The sequence below is a fragment of the Polypterus senegalus genome, chromosome 4, assembly GCF_016835505.1.
Source record: "Polypterus senegalus isolate Bchr_013 chromosome 4, ASM1683550v1, whole genome shotgun sequence".
Taxonomy (NCBI): domain Eukaryota; kingdom Metazoa; phylum Chordata; class Cladistia; order Polypteriformes; family Polypteridae; genus Polypterus; species Polypterus senegalus.
This window is the reverse complement of record NC_053157.1, coordinates 111,026,352-111,049,791: the sequence shown is the minus strand read 5'-3', so window position 1 is coordinate 111,049,791 and position 23,440 is coordinate 111,026,352. Positions and strand designations below refer to the sequence as shown.

Sequence of the window (23,440 nt, the reverse complement as noted above, 5' to 3'; positions counted from 1 at the left end):
CACTGCAAATAAAGAAATACAGAACTATGATTTTAGAAATGGGATATACTTAAAAACACAGCTGAAATACAGTATTTCACTTATTAAATGCATATTTATCTTTTACTACCACAGTGCACTTTTCAAATCGAGGGTTAACTATCATGTGCTAGAGTTATGTAAATGTTTAAATTTTATAGATGTTAGCTATAGTGTGATAAGGAGCATTTTAAATAAAAAAAAAAAATAAGTATAGTTTAATAGTTAAAAACTGGGGAGTGAGATCCTATTACCCAATATATAATAAAACTATATAAAATCGACCATCATCAAGGATTAAAATAATAATACAGATTAAGTATCCCTAATCTGAAATGCCTGGGACTTGAAGTATTTTGGACTTTAGAATATTTGCAGTCAACATATCTCATTATGCAAGTACAGAAATGCGGCCAAACCAGCTAAATGAGGACTTACACATTCACATCATTGAGCCAATATTATAATGTTCATTGATGTGACAAACATATTTAACTCAAAAGTGATGAATATGAGGTATATTGTTTTAGTTCCCTTTTAACATGGCCAGTGTTACTTTTCTGGGTTTTCAACAGTATATATGGGCTTATCATTTGTCACTTCTCAAGGAACTAGCCAACAGGTCATTAATACCTCAGCCAACCTTCATTCCATCATGCCTGCTCAGCTTAGGCAGGCATTTTTTTTCTCAAAGCTCCACATGATGCTTTGCAAGGCCAATGTGACACCACAGAGCTTTAGCAGCCATGCAGAACTTTTAACACATGCTTACTTTAAGATCATTCCCGATATGACCATCACTGGATTGCAAGTACATGAGTTGGAAAAAAGGCAAATAGTGCATGACATCACTGCACGAGAATTTCTCTCTAACTGCACTCATTTCAGTAAGGAGACCCCCAATTGCTGTATGTGGGTAGTCAACCAGAAAAGTCAAAAAACATGACCAGATTTCCAAAAAAAGTAATAATTTGGGGAGTACATTAACTGAACATAATGATAATATTACAAGTACCATCACAGAACATAGAACACTGATCCCTGTGTGTTGGCAGCATAGATCCACAAAGCTAAATATGCATGCAAATTAGCCATGAGCCCAGCTACCATCCTAAAACAAGCCTTAAATGAGCCCTTTCTCTCCTCAGAAAACACAGGATATGCTCTGAAAATGATAAAACAGAAGGTTTATCTAAGTATCTACACAGATAAATCAGAAACAAAACAGACCTGTCAAAACAATCCCACACTGCCACTTTCTGGTATGGCTAATGTGTATCCCAAAAGTGGAACTCTGCAAGCTCAAAGATCCATTTTGTTAATTCATTGCTAGTTTGTGGCCATTTGTTGTATTGTTAGGTGTATTTTATGTTTAAGTATTGTTTTTAAGTTTTTCATATCTTTGTTATTTTTATTGATTTCATATGTGGTTATGTATTGGTGTACAGCCTTTTAAAATAAGAGTATGTTCCATGTTTTTTGTAGGTAGAACCACAAGAGGTGCGGAACCTGTTTTTGATTATAGGACTGTGTGTTTGGTGCTTGTTCACTGTGGAATTAGGCAGCTCCTTCAAGGTCTGTTTGCTCTGTGTGGCTTCTTCTGTATTTTTTTTGGTATTTTGTAAGAAATCTTTTGAGGCTTAAATCTCTTTTGACCCTGTGTGGAATTTAACCTATATAGAGTAAGGCCTAGTCCAGGCAGGCATAGGAGGACTTGCTTAGTTTGTGAAGACTTTGTGGTCTCACATCCTTTTCGCTTTTATGGAGGCTCAAGTTCATGACAATCTTCAATTTTAACAGTGCCAAATAGCACTTTGAAAGCAGGTATTGATGTATCACTTCTACCCGGAATCATTGATTGTGCATCGTTAACTTGTACCACCTGATGCTTCGCAGTGGCTCCTCCTACACATTCACCCAACCCCCAGATCATCAATCCTGTGTGGCTGCTCCATGGCACTCTAAGCTTCACAGGGGACTCCCCCGTTCTGAAAGAATAAATCCATTTTGAATCTGCATATATGCAATTCATATCCACTTTTAGATGTTAGCATACTTTCACTCTCAAATCCAAGTAATTTGTTTTTTTTATATAAAAAAAAAAAACTCCTCCTTGAACCGTCACCTTATCGTGGTGGAGGGGTTTGCGTGTCCCAATGATCCTAGGAGCTATGTTGTCCGGGCTTTATGCCTGGTAGCCACCAAGGCAAACTGGTCCTGGGTGAGGGATGAGACAAAGAGCGGTTCAATAAACCTCCAATGAAAAATAAAAACTGCAGACAACGTTTTCCCTTGCCGGACGCTGGTCACGGGCCCCCTCTGGAGCCAGGCCTGGAGGTGGGGCTCGATGGCGCGCCTGGTGGCGGGCCTGCACCCATGGGGCTCGGCGGGCACAGCCGAAGAGGTAGCGTGGGTCCTCCTCCCCATGGGCTCACCACCTATGGGAGGGGCCAAGGAGGTTGGGTGCAATGCGAGTTGGGTGGTGGCCGAAGGCGGGGACCTTGGCGGTCTGATCCTCGGCTACAGAAACTGGCTCTTGGGACGTGGAATGTCACCTCTCTGAAGGGGAAGGAGCCTGAGCTAGTGCGCGAGGTCGAGAGGTTCCGGCTAGATATAGTCGGACTCACCTCGACGCACAGCTTGGACTCTGGAACCAATCTCCTTGAGAGGGGCTGGACTCGGAGCCTGTGCATTGGGGTTTACCCCGGTGGACGAGAGGGTGGCCTCCCTCCGCCGGGTGGGGAAGGGTCCTGACTGTTGTTTGTGCGTATCGCGAACAGCAGTTTGGAGTATCCACCCTTTTGGAGTCTCTGGAGGGGTTGCTAGAGGGCATACCTTCTGGGGATTCCCTCGTTTTGCTGGGAGACTTCAATGCTCGTGGGCAATGACAGTGAGACCTGGAAGGGCGTGATTGGGAGAATGGCCCCGATCTGAACCAGCGGTGTTTTGTTATTGGACTTCTGTGCTCGTCACGGATTGTCCATAACGAACACCATGTTCAAGCATAAGGGTGTTCATATGTGCACTTGGCACCAGGACACCCTAGGCCTCAGGTCGATGATCGACTTTGTGGTCGTGTCGTCGGACTTGCGCCATATGTCTTGGACACTCGGGTGAAGAGAGGGGGAGCTGTCAACTGATCACCACCTGGTGGTGAGTTGGCTTCGATGGTGGGGAAGATGCGGTCAGACCTGGTAGGCCCAAACGTGTTGTGAGGGTCTGCTGGGAACGGCTGGCAGAGTCCCTGTCAGAAGTAGCTTCAACTCCCACCTCCGGCAGAACTTCAACCACGCCCCGAGGGAGGTGGGGACATTGAGTCGAATGGGCCATGTTCCGTGCCTCTATTGTGGAGGCGGCTGACCGGAGCTGCGGCCGCAAGGTGGTCGGTGCCTGTCGTGGCGGCAATCCCCAACCCGTTGGTGGACACCGGCGTGAGGGATGCCGTCAAGCTGAAGAAGGAGTCCTATAGGACTTTTTGTCCTGTGGGTCTCTGGAGGCAGCTGATAGGTACCGGCAGGCCAAGCGAACGCGGCTTCGGTTGTTGCTGAGGCAAAACTTCGGGCATGGGAGGAGTTTGGAGAGGCCATGGAGAGCGACTTTGGACGGCTTCGAGGAGATTCTGGTCCACCGTCCGCGTCTCAGGAGGGGAAGCAGTGCAGTGTCAACACCGTATATAGTGGGGATGGTGCGCTGCTGACCTGACTCGACGCGTTGTGGTCGGTGGGAGGAGTACTTCAAGACCTCCTCAATCCCACTAACATGCCTTCCAATGAGGAAGCAGAGCCTGGGGACTCTGAGGTGGGCTCTCCCATCTCTGGGACTGAAGTCACCGAGGTGGTCAAAAACTCCTTGGTGGCAGGGCCCGGGGTGGATGAGATAGCCGAGTTCCTTAAGGCTCTGGATGTTGTAGGACTGTCTTGGTTGACACGTCTCTGCAACATCGCATGGACATCGGGACAGTGCCTCTGGATTGGCAGACCGGGGTGGTGGTCCCCTCTTTAAAAGGGGACCGGAGGGTGTGTTCCAACTATAGAGGGATCACACTCCTCAGCCTCCCTGGAAAAGTCTATTCGGGGTTCTGGAGAGGAGGGTCCGTCGGATAGTGAACCTCGGATTCAGGAGGAACAGTGTGGTTTTAGTCCTGGTGCGGAACAGTGGACCAGCTCTTCACCCTTAGCAGAGTCCTGGAGGGTGCATGGGAGTTTGCCCGACCGGTCTACATGTGTTTTGTGGACTTGGAAAAGGCATTCGACCGTGTCCCTCGGGAATCCTGTGGGGGTGCTCGGGAGTATGGGGTACGGACCCCTGATAAGAGCTGTTCGGTCTCTGTACAACGGTGTCAGAGCTTGGTCCGCATTGCGGCAGTAAGTCGAGCCCGTTTCCAGTGAGAGTTGGACTCCGCCAGGGCTGCCCTTTGTCACCGATTCTGTTCATAACTTTTATGGACAGAATTTCTAGGCGCAACCAGGGTGTTGAAGGGGTCGGTTTGGTGGACTCAGGATTGGGTCACTGCTTTTGCAGATGATGTTGTTCCTGTTTGCTTCATCAGGCGTGATCTTCAGCTCTCTCTGGATCGGTTCGCAGCTGAGTGTGAAGCGGCTGGGATGAGAACCAGCACCTCCAAATCCGAGCATGGTCCTCAGCGGAAAAGGGTGGAGTGCCCTCTCAGGGTTGGGGAGAGATCCTGCCCCAAGTGGAGGAGTTCAAGTATCTGGGGTCTTGTTCACGAGTGAGGGAAGAATGGGCGTGAGATCGACAGGCGGATCGGTGCGGCATCCGCAGTGATGCGGGCTCTGCATCGGTCTGTCGTGGTGAAAAAGGAGCTGAGCCGTAAGGCAAAGCTCTCAATTTACCAGTCGATCTACCTTCCTACCCTCACCTATGGTCATGAGCTATGGGTAGTGACCGAAAGAACGAGATCGCGAATACAAGCGGCTGAAATGAGTTTCCTCCGCAGGGTGTCTGGGCTTTCCCTTAAAGATAGGGTGAGAAGCTCAGTCATCCGGGAGGGGCTCAGAGTAGAGCCGCTGCTCCTCCGCATCGAGAGGAGTCAGATGAGGTGGCTCGGGCATCTGATCAGGATGCCTCCCTGGTGAGGTGTTCCGGGCACGTCCAACCGGGAGGAGGCCCCGGGGAAGACCCAGGACACGCTGGAGGGACTATGTCTCCCGGCTGGCCTGGGAACGCCTTGGGATTCTCCCGGAAGAGCTGGAAGAAGTGGCGGGGAGAGGGAAGTCTGGGCCTCTCTGCTTAAGCTGCTGCCCCCGCGACCCGACCTCGGATAAGCGGAAGAGAATGGATGGATGGATGGATATAAAAAAAAAAAAAAAACAAAACCTTTGGTGTGGATTTTCCACTTGAGCCGTCATGTTGGTGCTCAAAAAATTTTAGATTTTGGAATTTCATATTAGAGATACTTAACCCATAATGAATCTTAATCAGAAATTCTCCCCCCTACCCCCAATCTTCAGTTATACAGAAGACTTAAGGTTTATTACACCATCCTTGCTGGCATATTAATTTTTTGCTAAGTATTCAAAACTTTATCAAATTGAAAAAAGTCAAAAATAAATTAATACTACTATTTTAGAAGGAAACAAGATAATTAAAAACAGTCAACAAAACATTCACAAACAAATATTACCTTCAAATGATTCTCTATATTGTACTATGTTGGGATGTTTCATGTGTGCTAGAACTTCCACTTCTCTTCTCGATTCTTCTCTCTCTTTATTGGACATCTTAATTCAACAGAAAACAAAAAATGGCTTGCTAAAATTAGTATAGTAGAGAATCATATGATGTCTTTAATACATGGATGTCAATTTTTATGCTAGCTTGCAAATTATCATTAAATGTACTCAACTTGCAGCATGCTACATTAGCAACTCTTTCACAAATAAGCAAGCTAAAGCACCTTTGTATGTGAAACATTTTCTTTAATAAATATCAGAAATATGATTTCCTCACTGTGGTGGGATGGCGCCCTGCCCGAGGTTTGTTTACTGCCTTGTGCCCTGTGTTGGCTGGGATTGGCTCGAACAGACCCCTCGTGTCCCTGTAGTTAGGATATGGTGAGTTGGATAATGGATGGATGGATGATTTCCTCAAATAAATGCTCACAAGTACACTCAAATGAAGCCAATTTAGACCTGCAAATTAGCTTAGCATGTATATCTCCGGGCAGCATGGTGGTGTAGTGGGGTAGCGCTGTTGCCTCGCAGTTAGGAGACCCGGGTTCGCTTCTCAGGTCCATCCTGCGTGGGGTTTGCATGTTCTCCCAGTGTCTGCGTGGGTTTCCTCCTACAGTCCAAAGACATGCAGGTTAGGTGCACTGGTGATCCTAAATTGTCCCTACCATGTGTGTACACCCTGCGGTGGGCTGGCGCCCTGCCCAGGCTTTGTTTCTTGCCTTGCACCCCATGTTGGCTGGGATTGGCTCTAGCAGTGACCCTGAAGTTAGGATATAGTGGGTTGGATAATGGATGGATGTATATCTCCAGGAAGTGGAAGGAAAATTGTCATATTCAAAGAACAATTCACCCAGACAATGATCAATGACCAGGCATGGAATTTAAATCTAACATTCTTGTCACAACAGGGAGCAGAGCTACTCTCTGCATCGCCGTGCTGCCCTAGTTCAAAAATATTCTTATAAAAGTCACTATATTCATACATGTCTTATACAGGTGTTTTAACTGTAAGTGGCGAAAACAATACAATTATCACTATGTGCAAGCTAGAAAAAAGTAAAGCGTTTCCTACAAACAGAACCATAAACAAATGGAAAAAAGATACAAAGTAGTGTGACAAACAGTAATACTTTGGGGGGGTTGGAGGGTGTTCTGATCGGGGCACTCAAGAGACTGAGTCAGGGGTCTGAGTGTCTGGGCTTGCGAGTGTCCTTGATAAAAACCAAGATCCAGGCCTTTAATGACCTCTTGGGCACAGCCATCAGCAGTGTGTACGTTTGCGGAGAAAGTATCGACCTTGTCGAGAGGTTTACTTACCTTGGCAGAGACATTCATGTCACTGGTGACTCTTTCTATGAAGTCAGTAGACGGATTGGGAGAGCATGGGGGATCATGAGGTCGCTGGAAAGGGGTGTGTAGCGCTCCCAATATCTATGCAAAAGGACAAAGGTCCATGTCCTTAGAGTTCTGGGGCTTCCTGTCTTGCTATATGGTTGCGATACATGGACGCTATCCAGTGACCCGAGTTGAAGACTGCACTCCTTTGCTACTGTGTCTCTCCGGAAAATCCTTGGGTACTATTGATTTGACTTTGTGTCAAATGAGCGGTTGCTTATGTAGCCCCGAATGAGGCACATTACCTGCATTGTGAGGGAGAGTCAGTTACAGCACTATGGCCATGTGGCGAGTTTCCCCCCTAAGGGTGATCCGGTTCGTAAGATCCTCATTGTTGGGGACCCGATTTGGCTGTACCAGGCCAAGGGGTCACCCATGTAACACCTGGCTGCGACAGATGGAGGGTAATTTCCGGAGGGTAGGACTGGACCGCGTGTCTGCCTGGGGGGTTGCCAACCGGGATCCCGAGTTGTTTTGTCATGCAGTGGGTGCGGCAACCCACTGTACCAGTGCATGCTCCCCAACTTAACTTGTCTTACGGGGGTCTTCCAAACTAGACTTGATGATATTTTGGTGAAGGACTGGCAAGCATATGAGCCTGAATGGCCTGTTCTTGTCAAAATTATTCTGGTGTTGTCAGCTAGTTTGAGGAGTAAAACAGTGAAACCAATGCATGTTCTCTAACAATAGTATGAAATGTGTTACATACAAAATACAGTCTGGCCTCTTCAAAATTTCAGTTGTTGTGATTAAACTGATTTGGCTTTTTTTTTTAACTGTTTTACAGTTTTCACTGTGTGTAAAACAGCTTGCACAAATACATTTTCTAAGATTTAAAAATAATATTAAATAAACAAATATGTTAAAAAAATGCATTTTTTCTTTTTCCACTTTTAATTGCATTTGCCTACAACAGTCACCCTTTCTTGCCTACACCTATTTTAATTTTAGCAAATTTTGTCTTCTTTGTCCTCTTATATACATATCTAAAATGACATGGCACTTTAGACAACAGTCACTAACATTTCAAAGCAAAAGGTATTAATTTTACAAGTATACAGTGCATCTGGAAAGTATTCACAGCGCATCACTTTTTCCACATTTTATTATGTTGCAGCCTTATTCCAAAATAGATTAAATTCATTTTTTTCCTCAGAATTCTACAACAACACCTCATAATGACAACATGAAAAAAGTTTACTTGGTTTTTGCAAATTTATTAAAAATAAAAAAATTGAGAAAGCACATGTACATAAGTATTCACAGCCTTTGCCATGAAGCTCAAAATTGAGCTCAGGTGCATCTTGTTTCCCCTGATCATCCTTGAGATGTTTCTGCAGCTTAATTGGAGTCCACCTGTGGTAAAGTCAGTTGATTGGACATGATTTGGAAAGGAACACACCTGTCTATATAAGGTCCCATAGTTGACAGTTCATGTCAGAGCACAAACCAAGCAGGAAGTCAAAGGAATTGTCTGTAGACCTCCAAGACAGGATTGTCTCGAGGAACAAATCTGGGGAAGGTTACAGAAAAATCTCTGCTGCTTTGAAGGTCCCAATGAGCGCAGTGGCCTCCATCATCCGTAAGTGGAAGAAGTTCGAAACCACCAGGACTCTTCCTAGAGCTGGCCGGCCATCTAAACTGAGCGATCGGGGGAGAAGGGCCTTAGTCAGGGAGGTGACCAAGAACCCGATGGTCACTCTGTCAGAGCTCCAGAGGTCCTTTGTGAAGAGAGGAGAACCTTCCAGAAGGACAACCATCTCTGCAGCAATCCACCAATCAGACCTGTATGGTACAGTGGCCAGACGGAAGCCACTCCTTAGTAAAAGGCACATGGCAGCCCACCTGGAGTTTGCCAAAAGGCACCTGAAGGACTCTCAGACCACGAGAAACAAAATTCTCTGGTCTGATGAGACAAAGATTGAACTCTTTGGTGTGAATACCAGGTGTCACTTTTGGAGGAAACCAGGCACCGCTCATCACCAGGCCAATACCATCCCTACAGTGAAGCATGGTAGTGGCAGCATCATGCTGTGGGGATGTTTTTCAGCGACAGGAACTGGGAGACAAGTCAGGATAAAGGGAAAGATGACTGCAGCAATGTACAGACACGTCCTGAATGAAAACCTGCTCCAAAGCGCTCTTGACCTCAGACTGGGACAATGGTTCATCTTTCAGCAGGACAACGACCCTAAGCACACAGCCAAGATATCAAAGGAGTGGTTTCAGGACAACTCTGAATGTCCTTGAGTGGCCCAGCCAGAGCCCAGACTTGAATCCGATTGAACATCTCTGGAGAGATCTTAAAATGGCTCTGCACCGACGCTTCCCATCCAACCTGATGGAGCTTGAGAGGTGCTGCAAAGAGGAATGAGCGAAACTGGCCAAGGATAGGTGTGCCAAGCTTGTGGCATCATATTCAAAAAGACTTGAGGTTGTAATTGCTGCCAAAAGTGCATTGATAAAGTATTGAGCAAAGGCTGTGAATACTTATGTACATGTGCTTTTTCAGTTTTGTTTATTTTTAATAAATTTGCAAAAACCTTAAAGTAGATTTTTTCACATTGTCATTATGGGGTGTTGTGTGTAGAATTCTGAGGAAAAAAATGAATTAAATCCATTTTGGAATAAGGTTGTAATATAACAAAATGTGGAAAAAGTGATGCGCTGTGAATACTTTCCGGATGCACTGTATGTGGCGTCCAGTAAGATGCACAATCCACTGGGCGCAAAATAAAATTTGATGTTTTAAATATGAGTGCTTTTAAAAGGTGTTGTGTTATACTTGCTTAAGACTTTGTCTTGCAAACATACTGTGAAAACAAAAATTAAAAAAAAAAAAAAAAGCTTAAACCATACCACTGAATATTAAAAAATTCATAACTTACCCTTGAGATGCTGATCTCCTTAATGACATACTGTTTGCCATCCTTTTTTGATCTAACAAGGACTGCCTTTCCAAAAGATCCTTCACCTATTTTGTTCACCTTAGTGTATTTATCCATGGTGCTTCAGAAATTGGCTCCATATGCGTGAGCTGAGAAAGGAAAACTGCCTAGGTTACTGATTAGGTTGAAAGTAACAATACAACTAAAAATTAGATTAACGGGAGAATGGTTATAATGAGTTTACTATTAACTACCTACACAGATCATTTGCATACAGTGCGTTGGTAAAGTCCCTTTACCAATTCTATTTTAGTGAATTTGTATTCAGACTGTTAACTTAGATCTTCCATAATTACAGAAATAGCACTTTCACTGTATTCATAAAAAAAAAACTAAGTTTCAGCAATTAGAAATAAAAGTATAAGTGTAAATTTGCTATTCAATAAAATTACAAAATTAGTAAACTCTCACAAAGAGCACTATATATGACCAAAATAAACTCGTAGCCTTGGTCAGCAATACATTAGTACGGTAGCTTACCATTGCTTGAACAGTATGCACCTAGCCAGCGTGGGTCTGGCTTTTATAGGACTGAATAGGACTCCAATTTGTTGAAAAACCTTTAACTTTTACAACTCCAAAAGAAATAACAGAGTAACTCACAAAATCACCCTAAATGACACAAGACCATTTCTGACATCCCTGATTAATCAGATTTGGAAATATAAGACCATCCACTCTCAATAAATTTGTGATCTTCAACTCCTGTACTGCCTGTAACCTCTTAGATTTAGCTCACTGGTTTATACCTACAGTATAGTTATGTCTAAATTGGGAAGTCAAATGCAAAATCATACAGGCAATTCCAGGAAAGTCTGGAGGGTGTGCATAATACGGGTAAACATGGACTGCTGATATAACAGAGAACAAAGCTGTGAGTACAGTGAGTAGTAGGGCAAGCGAAGCGAGCAGGGGGAAAAGACCCCTAATGGATTTAAAAAAAATAAATCTACAGCAGGCATTGCTGTCATGCATTTAGTTGAGAAGAGGATATACTTCTCCAATTTACCTTATTGCAGCACAGTAACCTGTGTAGTATCATCAAATTTTCTAAAGTCTCCGAGAACATTGGAATTAAAAATAGCCAACGGATCTGCCAATATCCAATCAGGAGTAGATTCATCTTAACGTGAGACAGACAGTGTCAATCAGATTCACCAGATGAGAGGATATTATGTCTCAAACTGGTAGGAATTAACTCAGGAGAGATTTAACAGTGACTAGTATAAACAGTACAAAAATCTCATCAAAGCAATTCTTTAGTTAGTACTTGAATATTCTTTAATATGTCATAAAACAATCTACTGTACATATAAGACCATGTCTTCCTTAGAGTTTGGTGAATGGCATAATTAAGTACATCTTTTGAAGGCAGTATCCCATTTAATCAAAAAGAAATTCAAATTCTCAGAACAATTAAGGCTTTAATAGTCAAATTACATTACATTCTCAATGCCAAACGCATCTGAAAATCTTATTCAAAAAAGAAGCAAGAGGGTGCCGCAGTCCATTTACTGAGGGACCACATTCCCCTGCCTTCAAAGGAAGAGATACGGTGATGTACTGGAACACTCCATCCAAGAGTTGAAAATCACATTCAGCAGAAGCAATGTATACCCGGTTCTACCTGTAGAACAGAGGATCAAATTCGATACCTGTGCACAATTATTTAAGAAATCATGAAAGGTTTCCCATCCTCTCTACAGTTGTGCTTGAAAGTTTGTGAACCCTTTAGAATTTTCTATATTTCTGTATAAATATGACCTAAAATATCATCAGATTTTCAATGAAGTCCTAAAAGTAGATAAAATGAATCCAGTTAAACAAGTAAAACAAATATATTATACTTGGTTATTTATTGAGGAAAATGACCGAATATTACATATTTGTGAGTGGCAAAAGTATGTGAACCTCTAGGATTAGCAGTTAGTTTGAAGGTGAAATCAGAGTGAGGTGTTTTCAATCAATGGGATGACAATCAGGTGTGAGTGGGCACCCTGTGTTATTTAAAGAACAGGGATCTATCAAAGTCTGCTCTTCACAACACATGTTTGTGGAAGTGTATCATGGCACGAACAAAGGAGATTTCTGAGGACCTCAAAAAAAAAAAAAAAGTCATTGATGCTCATCAGGCTGGAAAAGGTTACAAACCCATCTCTAAAGAGTTTGGACTCCACCAATCCAAAGTCAGACAGATTGTGTACAAATGGAGGAAATTCAAGACCACTGTTACCCTCCCCAGGAGTGGTCGACCAACAAAGATCACTGCAAGAGCAAGGGGTGTATTAGTCGGCAAGGTCACAAAGGACTCCAGGGTAACTTCTAAGCAACTGAAGGCCCCTCTCACATTGGTTAATGTTCATGTTCATGAGTCCATCATCAGGAGAACAATGAACAACAATGGTGTGCATGGCAGGGTTGCAAGGAGAAAGCCACTGCTCTCCCAAAAAAACCATTGCTGCTCATCTGCAGTTTGCTAAAGATCACGTGGACAAACCAGAAGGCTATTGGAAGAATGTTCTGTGGATAGATGAGACCAAAATAGAACTTTTTGTTTTAAATGAAAAGCGTTATGTTTGGAGAAAGGAAAACACTGCATTCCAGCATAAGAACCTTATCACATCTGTGAAACATGGTGGAGGTAGTATCATGGTTTGGGCCTGTTTTGCTGCATCTGGGCCAGGACGGCTTGCCTTCATTGATGGAACAATGAATTATGAATTATATCAGAGAATTCTAAAGGAAAATGTCAGGACATCTGTCCGTGAACTGAATCGCAAGAGGAGGTGGGTCATGCAGAAAGACGATGACCATAAGCACACAAGTTGTTCTACCAAAGAATGGTTAAAGAAGAATAAGGTTAATGTTTTGGAATGGCCAAGTCAAAGTCCTGACCTTAATCCAATCGAAATGTTGTGGAAGGACCTGAAGCGAGCAGTTAATGTGAGGAAACCCACCAACATCCCAGAGTTGAAGCTGTTCTGTACGGAGGAATGGGCTAAAATTCCTCCAAGCCGGTGGGCAGGCATGATCAAAAGTTACCAGAAACATTTAGTTGCAGTTATTGCTGCAAAGAGGGGTCACACCAGATAATGAAATCAAACGTTCACATACTTTTACCACTCACAAATATGTAATAGTCGATCATTTTCCTTAGTAAATAAATGACCAAGTATAATATTTTTGTCTCATTTGTTTAACTGGTTTCTCTTTATCTACTTTTAGGACTTGAGTGAAAATCTGATGATGTCTAAGGTCATATGTATGCAGAAATACAGAAAATTCTAAAGGTTTCACAAACTTTCAAGTACAACTGTATATGTGCTTTTTGACTTTAAAATAGTTATAACTGTGCATCCCTTCGTAACTTTTGAAAAGTACTACAAGAATATGCCCTTTTCTGCATGCAGTGTGGATTCTGTATTTGAGGATATTACACTGAAAACATTCAGTGTCGGTGCTAGACTCAGACAAGCGTCAGTTTGTCTCCTCTCCAGCTTATGATTTTTATAGACAAGATATGAAAGGAACAACTGACGTTTGAGAGGTATCTGGTTTGAAACTTAAGGGGTAAATATTAGCCACTCTCTGAGGCTGCAGTCCTCAGACTGATTGCAAACAGTGAGGAAACCGGAATGAGAATTGGAACCTGTTAATCTGAGGTCTTCTCCTAAAAAAGAGTGACACGTTTCCTACAGATAAGTGGTTAACAGAAGACCCTGGAGTGCCTCATTGCAGGTAACTTGGAGGCTTGTTCACAAAGAACTGGTGCAGTAGCACAAATGTTGTACTACGCTGAAGTAGTAAGGCAGCAGGTAAGTCCATGGACAAACCTGTTGATTCACCAAAGGTCTTAAGCTCTGGGTTGTGAATGAAAGAATATCACAGAAAGTCCAAATATCCAAAATGACACTCTTGTGCATGGTTGATGGGTTTATACTCCATGACAATATGTGGAGCTCAGAACCACAGGAGAACCGAAGAGCAAAACAGCTGCTTCTCCAGATCAAGAGTAGCCAAATGAAATGGTTTGGAAATGTAGTTTACAAGGGATATGCACTTTATGTCTAAAGTCCAAATATCAAATAAACACTTTCACAAAAGACACAGATATAACAAAATAAGTGAACTTTCTTTCTAGAATTTAACCAAAAAGAAATTGGGATAGGGTATGACACGCACATCTGCTTGGTTGGTGCAGAAGGAAGAATCGCTGTCTCCAAGTAGAGAAGCTGCGGGGGTAAATGCCGGGTTGTTCATGCATTAACTGTTTCAAGTAATGAGCAGCTATTATTATTACTATTATAGAATAAAAAAACATATAAGTACCATAAATTTACACCAAATGTGTAAGTTCGCATTTTGTTTTATTATTCACTTTTATTCTCTCAGACACATACACGCTCCCACCGATCTGACACTGCAGTTTTCAAATAAAAATGTGCTATAACAGAGGTGACCTCAAATCAGGATGAGGGTTCTACATCAAAGAAAGAGAACAGAAGCCCCCGAAAGAAACATCCACTCACACATAGGAACAATGCAGCTGCACCAGGTGTAAAGATGGCACTGCTGGGATGCAGCAACAGGTCGGGCATCGTCCTGCCAGTCAGTCTGCCACAACGCATGTCCTTCAACAAAACAGCAGGGCCTATAGAGCTCGCCAAGGTATTGTGATTATGTTTTGTGATGGTCTTATATAAAAAAACATTTATATGTTACTTACTGTATATAAAAGCCAGATTGGATGACATTTTTATTTATTTACCATGTTTTATTTAATTATCTTCCTACAGCGTAAAGTCACAAGTAGACTGCAAAGCTACCTGTATTTGATCGACACGGGCATGCTGACAAAGTACATGTGTAATGCCACTCCTTATTCAGGAAAAGATCCCAGTCATCCCATGAGAGAAAGACTAACCGAGACGAAGGTCATAAAGCTTATGGAGCCATTTATGGACAAAGGCAGAACCATAACAACAGTTGTGTAAGGTGCGACAGGAGCTTCCACCTGCAGTTGAGGTCACTCGCGTACTGAAGTAGCATTGCCATATGGTGATATTTTCAATATCAACTAGACTAATATGATGCTGGGTTATAATGGCATACTAAGAGGATTGAATTTCCCTGGAGGATTCCCTAGATTTGCCACATCTGCTTTGTTGGGCTGAATGGCCTGTCCTCATACACTGTAATTGACACATTACAAGAAACAAATAGCACTATGGAAGCCAAGAGAAAAACCTACTTGACTATTTCAGAACTATGGAACTTGAGCTACGACAAAAGAATCAGAATACTTCAAAATTAATTCTTTAACATTATGAAACACAAACAAAAAGTTACAAGTACTACAATGAAACTTTCAGATCTCCTGTTCATACTTCTATACATTAGGTGAACAGGGATTGGCAAACTGTCCAAGGCTAATTAACTTACCATCATTAAAAGTTTTAAAGTTTTCATTGTAAATAAGTTGACAAAAAAAAAACCAAAAAAAAAACACAACAATAGAAAAGGTCAGCAAGACACATCTCATGGTATCAGTATAAAGTTGTGTATCCTTTGCAAGGAGCTACTTATCTAACAATACCACATGGACTATGTTTCTGTCTAAGATTGTAGCAGGATGGACATTGACAACCATCTATCAAACTCTCAAAAAAAAAAAACCCCAAGCAGTTCAAGTATAGTTTGAGACCATTGTCAATAGTGGTGAAAGGAATAAGAACAACTGCTACCGTAATTATACGAAAGTTAAGGTCAAACTATTGGTATTGGTAAGGTATTGAACTGTGCAGGAAAGTCCCAGTTTCAACCACAATTAGGCAAATCTCTAATACTAGCAATGAGCTTAACACTGGTGGAGGTGTATTTTGAGTTTAACAACTGAGGTAACCTAAACATAAACATGTTAGTGAAAGATGGCAGAAAACAGAACACCGGTTTCATCACAAAAAAAAAATCGAGAATAAAAATGGTACAAGAAATACCACATGTATACTGGGCTAAAATACAAGGTGGATTAGAAAAAACAAATAAATAAAAAAATCAAGCCACCTGAAGAAATACTGACAAAGAAGAGTACAAGCAAAAATACAGGATTGCTGAGGGAAATAGATTTTAAAAAATCTGAACACAGATTTACTCTTATTCTAGATTCTAGGAACAGATCAACCTGCAAGACTGAAAGGCACATCCTATTCAATGTATGATGAGATTTACAATAATCTGCTCAAAAAAGCATCTGAAAGCATTTAACGTATGTGCGGATAGCCCAGATAAATTCCCCTCTAGCTCAAACCCGGGTAGCAATTTTTTCTTATACACAGAAACAAGATGTTAATTCCACATATCTGTGACTGGAATTAGAACAATGTAATTGAAATGCATACATTTTGAGATGTAAAGACTGGTTTTAATGCCTGGAACTAAATCTTTAAACATGTTTTGCACACCACATAAAATACACTATACAGGCGGTTTTGTCTTTAAGCCACATCAACAGAAGGGCAGAAAATTTAAACTTTCAAAATTTCTCAAGTTACATTAAATAGTCCGATGCATAAATGGCTGCATTTAACAGTTGAAAATACATAACGATTAAAACAAAAACTTCGTTAAAATACGTAATTTGGTGATTTCAAATATATATTTTACTTCAAGCATTAAGTTAATATCCAGGGGTATACAGCGTATTAGACAACAGAGGTTTTTATTTCTTTAATATTTTCTTTTGACTCAAGAAAAATATCATTTTAAACAACTCCTTTTCAGAACACCAAAACATAACTATAAAAACACCAGCTCCATATTTCCGTTTAAAGTACCTTTCACGTAACAAGACACACAAGTATGTTTATTTATTTTAAAATTCAACTTCTCATTAAAACGTCCTTTTTACACGCTTTTTAAAATCATATACAAATCGCATATCTCTGAACGTGTATGAGCGCGTTTTTCAAAAATCAGAAAATGTGATGAAAACGTAACAGGGTAATAACCAACTTTTATTGAGCGTGATTCTTTTTCCCCCAACGTGAATTTAGAATTGCTGGGGTTAGGAACTGTATGCGTGCGAACTTTTCCATACTGTTTCCTCGTTTATATAAAGCACGATAACATTTGACTTCTTCCACCCACATTAATATAAACGGAACATTGCCAAGATATAAATGTAGTTAATTGGAGGTCGAAGTGGTCATAAAATAAAAAGTGATACACAGATAAAGCAGAAGACATGTTTTATCGTCTCTTAAACACCCGTAATGTATTTAATAAAATGTGTAACGCTAAAGTAAAACACCACACAAATTAGCAGTTTGGACTCTACAATTAATTCGTTCATTTCACCTATATAGAAATAGTCTGCCCCGCTGTGGGATACTGGATGCTAGCAAGGAGGGGCCTGTCAAGCTGCCAGGCAACAAACTAAACACATCATGATAACTGAAAATAGAACCTTAAAGCACGAACATCATTCCATTATCTCTGCTTTTGATAGATAAACATCAAGGCAGACGACAAGTAAAGAAGCATAATTTGAAAATAATAAGCCACTTCACTAACTCACCATCGAAAACCTTAACGTGCAGCCTTAGCGGCCACTTTTCAGGCTAATCGCTCATATCAGCCTAATGCGTCTGGAAGTCCCACCCCCCCTCTGGTGATAGGCGTAGAACAGTATAATAAAACATGTCTCACAAACTCATTGGTCTGCATTGACGTCAACTTATTAAAGGTAGGTTGTCGATTTTTCGTACATTTGCTGCAGCGCTCCTGCTTCTCCCTGGTTACCAACTGCGGAGTATACACAAGAGATTGATTTAAAATGATGACGTTATGGTCAAGCGAAGCCATACAGCCCGGAATTATGGAATTCCGCAAACATTTACTTTTGTTATTCCGTTTGGCTTTGAGAGCAGTGCGCAACGAGGTGCATAAGTTAATTTTGCAATTTTCATTAACTTAATTTTATATTGCTTGTATTATTTGTCATGTGATTCTGTATCTTTGTTGCGTTATGGTTCCGCTGTTGTATACATCTACATTTCCCCTTTGGATAAATAAAGTTCATCAAATCTAATGTGGGTTCTTTTCAGTCTCTTAAAAATCGTTACTTTGCACTCACACTTCTTTGCTGTTACCCAGTTTTTCAAATGGCTTCGTAGTGGTTTGGGTGCATTTCCTTTTCTTACTACTTTGTCATGGAAAGCGCGTCGAGGAAGCTAGGAGACCGCTAGATACTATTATTATTATTATTCAAATTTCCTTTCACTTGACTGTCACCATTTGAATTCCTAGTTTTTGAACTGCATTTTTGTGTGACTGCTGTAAAACAAAACCATGACGGACGATTTAGTGGTGTTATATTTGACACCGAGACTGACAGCATTTGCGATTTCGTTTCATCTTTATGGGTTTCGTCAATTTTTCTTTGTGTAAATTAAATGCTTGCCATTCATAATAGACTTCTCCCCCTTGTTTTGAAATTTTAATTGAATTTGTTTACTTGGAGACCCGCAATCTATTTTAATACCACCTTATTTCAATAAGCGAAACTGAAAAATAAAAATTAGTGGCAAGGCACTGGGTGCAAATAGCAGGGCACTCTCACACATCCTTAGACTAGAGTTTTCATAGTCGATCTTAATTAAAAGCCTTTAAAAACAATCATTTTTATTTCTGATATAAACCATTAGCATATATATATATGTATGTATATATATATATATATATATATATATATATATATATATATATATATATATATATATATATATATATATATATGCAGTGCATCTGGAAAGTATTCACAGCACATCACTTTTTCCACATTTTGTTATGTTACAGCCTTATTCCTGAATGGATTAAATTCATTTTTTTCCTCAGAATTCTATATACAACACCCCATAATGACAACGTGAAAACAGGTTATTTGAGATTTTTACAAATTTATTAAAAATAAAAAAATTGAGAAAGCACATGTACATAAGTATTCACAGCCTTTGCTATGAAGCTCAAAATTGAGCTCAGGTGCATCCTGTTTCTCCTGATCATCCTTGAGATGTTTCTGCAGCTTAATTGGAGTCCACCTGTGGTAAACTCAGTTGATTGGACATGATTTGGAAAGGCACACACCTGTCTATATAAGGTCCCACAGTTGACAGTTCATGTCAGAGCACAAACCAAGCAGGAAGTCAAAGGAATTCTCTGTAGACCTCTGAGACAGGATTGTCTCGGTGCACAAATCTGGGGAAGCTGCTTTGAAGGTCCCAATGAGCACAGTGGCCTCCATCATCCGTAAGTGGAAGAACTTTGAAACCACCAGGACTCTTTATCTCTCTGGCCGGCCATCTAAACTGAGCAATCCGGGGAGAAGGGCTTTAGTCAGGGAGGTGACCAAGAACCCGATGGTCACTCTGTCAGAGCTCTAGAGGTCCTCTGTGGAGAGAGGAGAACCTTCCAGAAGGACAACCATCTCTGCAGCAATCCATCAATCGGGCCTGTATGGTAGTGGCCAGACGGAAGGCACTCCTTAGTAAAAGACATATGGCAGCCCACCTGGAGTTTGCCAAAAGGCACCTGAAGGACTCTCACACCATGAGAAACAAAAACCTCTGGTCTGATGAGACAAAGATTGAACTCTTTGGTGTGAATGCCAGGCGTCACGTTTGGAGGAAACCAGGCACCGTTCATCACCAGGCCAATACCATCCCTACAGTGATGCATGGTGGTGGCAGCATCATACTGTGGGGATGTTTTTCAGTGGCAGGAACTGGGAGACTTGTCAAGATAAAGTGAAAGATGACTGCAGCAATGTACAGAGACATCCTGGATGAAAACCTGCTCCAGAGCGCTCTTGACCTCAGGCTGGGGCGACGGTTCATCTTTCAGCAGGACAATGACCCTAAAAACACAGCCAAGATATCAAAGGAGTGGCTTCAGGACATCTCTGTCAATGTCCTTGAGTGGACCAGCCCGAGCCCAGACTTGAATCCGATTGAACATCTCTGGAGAGATCTTAAAATGGCTGTGCACCGACGCTTCCCATCCAACCTGATGGAGCTTGAAAGGTGTTACAAAGAGGAATGGGTGAAACTGGCCATGGATAGATGTGCCAAACTTGTGGCATCATATTCAAAAAGACTTGAGGCTGTAATTTGCTGCCAAAGGTGCATCGACAAAGTATTGAGCAAAGGCTGTAAATACTTATGTACATGTGATTTCTCAGTTTATTTTATTTTTAATAAATTTGCAAAAACCTCAATCTTTTTTCACATTGTCATTATGGGGTGTTTTGTGTAGAATTCTGAGGAAAAAAATGAATTTAATCCATTTTGGAATAAGGCTGTAACATAACAAAATGTGTAAAAAGTAATGCACTGTGAATACTTTCTGGATGCACTGTGTGTGTGTGTGTGTGTATATATATATATATATATATATATATATATATACTGCTCAAAAAATTAAAGGAACACTTTGAAAACATATCAGATCTCCATGGGGAAAAAATCATGCTGGATATCTATATTAATATATGTTAGGATGAAAATGAAAATTATCAACTTACAGAGGGATAAATTCAAAGACACCCCGAAAATCAAAGTGAAAAAATGATGTGGCAGGCTAGTCCATTTTGCCAAAATTTCATTGCAGCAACTCAAAACCATAGTCAGTGGCTTGTATGGCCCCCACGTGCCTGTATGCATGCTCCTAATTAGATGATGGATTGTGTTCTGGGAGATATCCTCCAAGATCTGCGCTCCTGGACAGTCTGAGGTGCAATCTGGCGGCTTTGGATGGACCGAAACATAATATCCCAGAGGATTATATTGGATTTAGGTCAGGCAAGCGTGGGGGTCAGTCAATGGTATCAATTCCTTCATCCTGCAGGAACTGCCTGCACACTCTCACCACATGAGGCCGGACATAGTCGTGCACCAGGAGGAACCCAGGACTCACTGCACCAGCACAGGGTCTGACAATGGGTCCAATGATTTCATCTCAATACCTAATGGCATTCAAGGTGCCGTTGTCTAGCCTGTAGAGGTCTGTGCATCACTCTATGGATATGCCTCTCCTGATCATGACTAACCCACCACCAAACCAGTCATGCTGAATGATGTTACAGGCAGCATAACGTTCTCCATGGCTTCTCCAGACCATTTCACATCTGTCACATGTGCTCAGGGTGAACCTGCGCTCATCTGTGAAAAGCACAGGGCCCACTAGAGGACGCCGGGCCCTCAAGCCACCCTTCTGAAATCTGTTTCTGATTGTTTGATCAAAGACATTCACCAGTGGTCTGCTGGAGATCATTTTCTAGGGCTCACGCAGTGCTCATCCAGTTCCGCCTTGCCCAGAGGAGCAGATACCGGTTCAGCTGATGGCTTAAGGACCTTCTTTGGCCATATCCAGCTCTCCTTGAGTAACTGCCTGTCTCCTGGAATCTTCTCCATGTCTTCGAGACTGTGCTGGGAGACACAGCAAACCTTCTTGCAATTGCACGTATTGATGTGCCATTCTGGAGAAGTTGGACTACCTGTGCAACCTCTATAGGGTCCAGGTATTGCCTCATACTACCAGTAGTGACACTGACCATAGCCAAATGCAAAACTAGCGAAAAAACAGTCAGAAAAGTTGAGGAAGAAAATAAGTCAGTGTCCTCCACTATTAAACCATTCCTGTTTTGGGGGTCATCCCCTTGTTGCCCCTCTAATGCTTTCATTAACCCCAAAGCAGCTGAAACTGATTAATAACCCCCCCCCCAGCTACTTAACTGACCAGATCAATATCCCCGAAGTTTTACTGACTTGATACTATACTCTGATTAAAAAGACTTCCTTTAATTTTTTGAGCAATTTATTTTTTATATATATATATATATATATATATATATAGTCACACATGTCCGCTTGGGAGTCAACCAAAGAGAGCAGAAAACGCCAATCCCATGCCAGGACAGTGCGTTGCGATTAAACTTCTGTCTTTTCTCTCTGCAGACCAAATATGAGAAATCCTACCTGTCCTGGCCCCGAGGACGTCACTTCCTGGGAACCAACTATAAAAACCCTCATCCTTCATATTTAAACAGTTCTACTTTGGACTCAAACCTGCACACATTGTACTCAACTCAAAGCCTTTTGCAGCCAGGGAAACTATACGGGTGGCTGCCCCAAACCTTTGTTGTGTGTCATGTTGCCTATTTCATGATATATATATATATATATATATATATATATATATATATATATATATATATATATATATATATTATTTGCAGAAAGAACCAAAAACAAAAAAAGATTTTATTTTACTTTATATATTGCACTTACCATAACAAGGTTTACAAATGTTATTGATTAATAAAAAGAAGATTACAAGCACAATGTTTCAGCTGTATAGCTTTTATTAGGTATGTATCTAAAGCACAGTATATGGGTTGTACACCTGATGAAGACTGCTCAGCCATAATGCTCTCTGTTTAAACTTTTTTTGTCACAGTGAAAAAAAAAGACTTCTTATTTTCCTCTTTTGCAGATGCATGCTTATGAAGACCATTACTAACTCCATAAATAAAAAAATATCCAAATTGTAACACTCAAATATGGCATTAAAGTAGACTTCACACTTGTGCATGGAATATTCAGTTTCTTCATTATGCTGTTGTACATAATAGTTTTGCTAGGCACAGCAGTGTAGTGGTTAGCACTGGTACAGTAGTCCTCACACTCCTGGATTAAAACTCTGGCCTGGACACTGTCAATGTGGAGTTTGCATAGTCTTCCCTTGTAATCTGTTTTCCTCCTACTTCTCAAAATTTTAAAGGTTTGGGTGACTGGTATTTGTTAATTAAATCACTTCATCCAGGAATGGTTTTTGGGTAGTACCAAATTCTGCACCAATAGGCCCTTTGGACATTCAATAGAATAGGCATGTTTAAAAATGAAAGAATTATTTAAATCATTTCAAACTAAACAAAATTTGGAACAGTTATTGCCCCATGGATAAATAGCCTACCCGGCTTTTCAAAAACCATTTATAATCTCTTAGGTTTATATGTTTCACTCACTGAGTTACTCATCATTGCAAGGATAAGATGGAGAAAAGTGGAAAGGTAACAATTATAGTAATTATTTATTACCAAACTGTTTTTCCCTTAAACCTGTTGCATTTAGCACATACCCGTTGTGGGATAAGAACGGGCATCCCGGCTAGGGAGAAGTATGGTTTATACCTGAACGGGAGGCCAGAGAGGACCAGCGGATGGCTTGGCTGGATTGACAAAAAGATAACTTTGTGCCCAGCCAGTATAAATTAACGGATGGACCAGTAGAAGCCGAAACTTGGGAGTCGTTCCATTCCCCATACACTATG

The 23,440-nt window shown here is 41.4% G+C and overlaps 1 protein-coding gene across 5 annotated transcripts in view; it reads right to left on the bottom strand.

Moving 5' to 3' along the window:
• The window catches only part of nek1 (NIMA-related kinase 1), a 225,527-nt gene extending 207,829 nt beyond the window's left edge, over nucleotides 1-17,698 (bottom strand). For all 5 annotated transcript variants that reach the window (XM_039751159.1, XM_039751160.1, XM_039751162.1 and 2 more), the window contains exons 1-3: nucleotides 17,631-17,698; nucleotides 9,995-10,143; nucleotides 5,663-5,759 (exon numbers count right to left, since the gene is read on the bottom strand). In XM_039751159.1, coding sequence (XP_039607093.1) covers nucleotides 5,663-5,759; nucleotides 9,995-10,111 — 214 coding nt within the window. In that variant the 5' untranslated portion in view covers nucleotides 10,112-10,143; nucleotides 17,631-17,698. The remainder of the gene's footprint in view (nucleotides 1-5,662; nucleotides 5,760-9,994; nucleotides 10,144-17,630) is intronic.
• Between the last annotated feature and the right edge of the window lie 5,742 nt (nucleotides 17,699-23,440).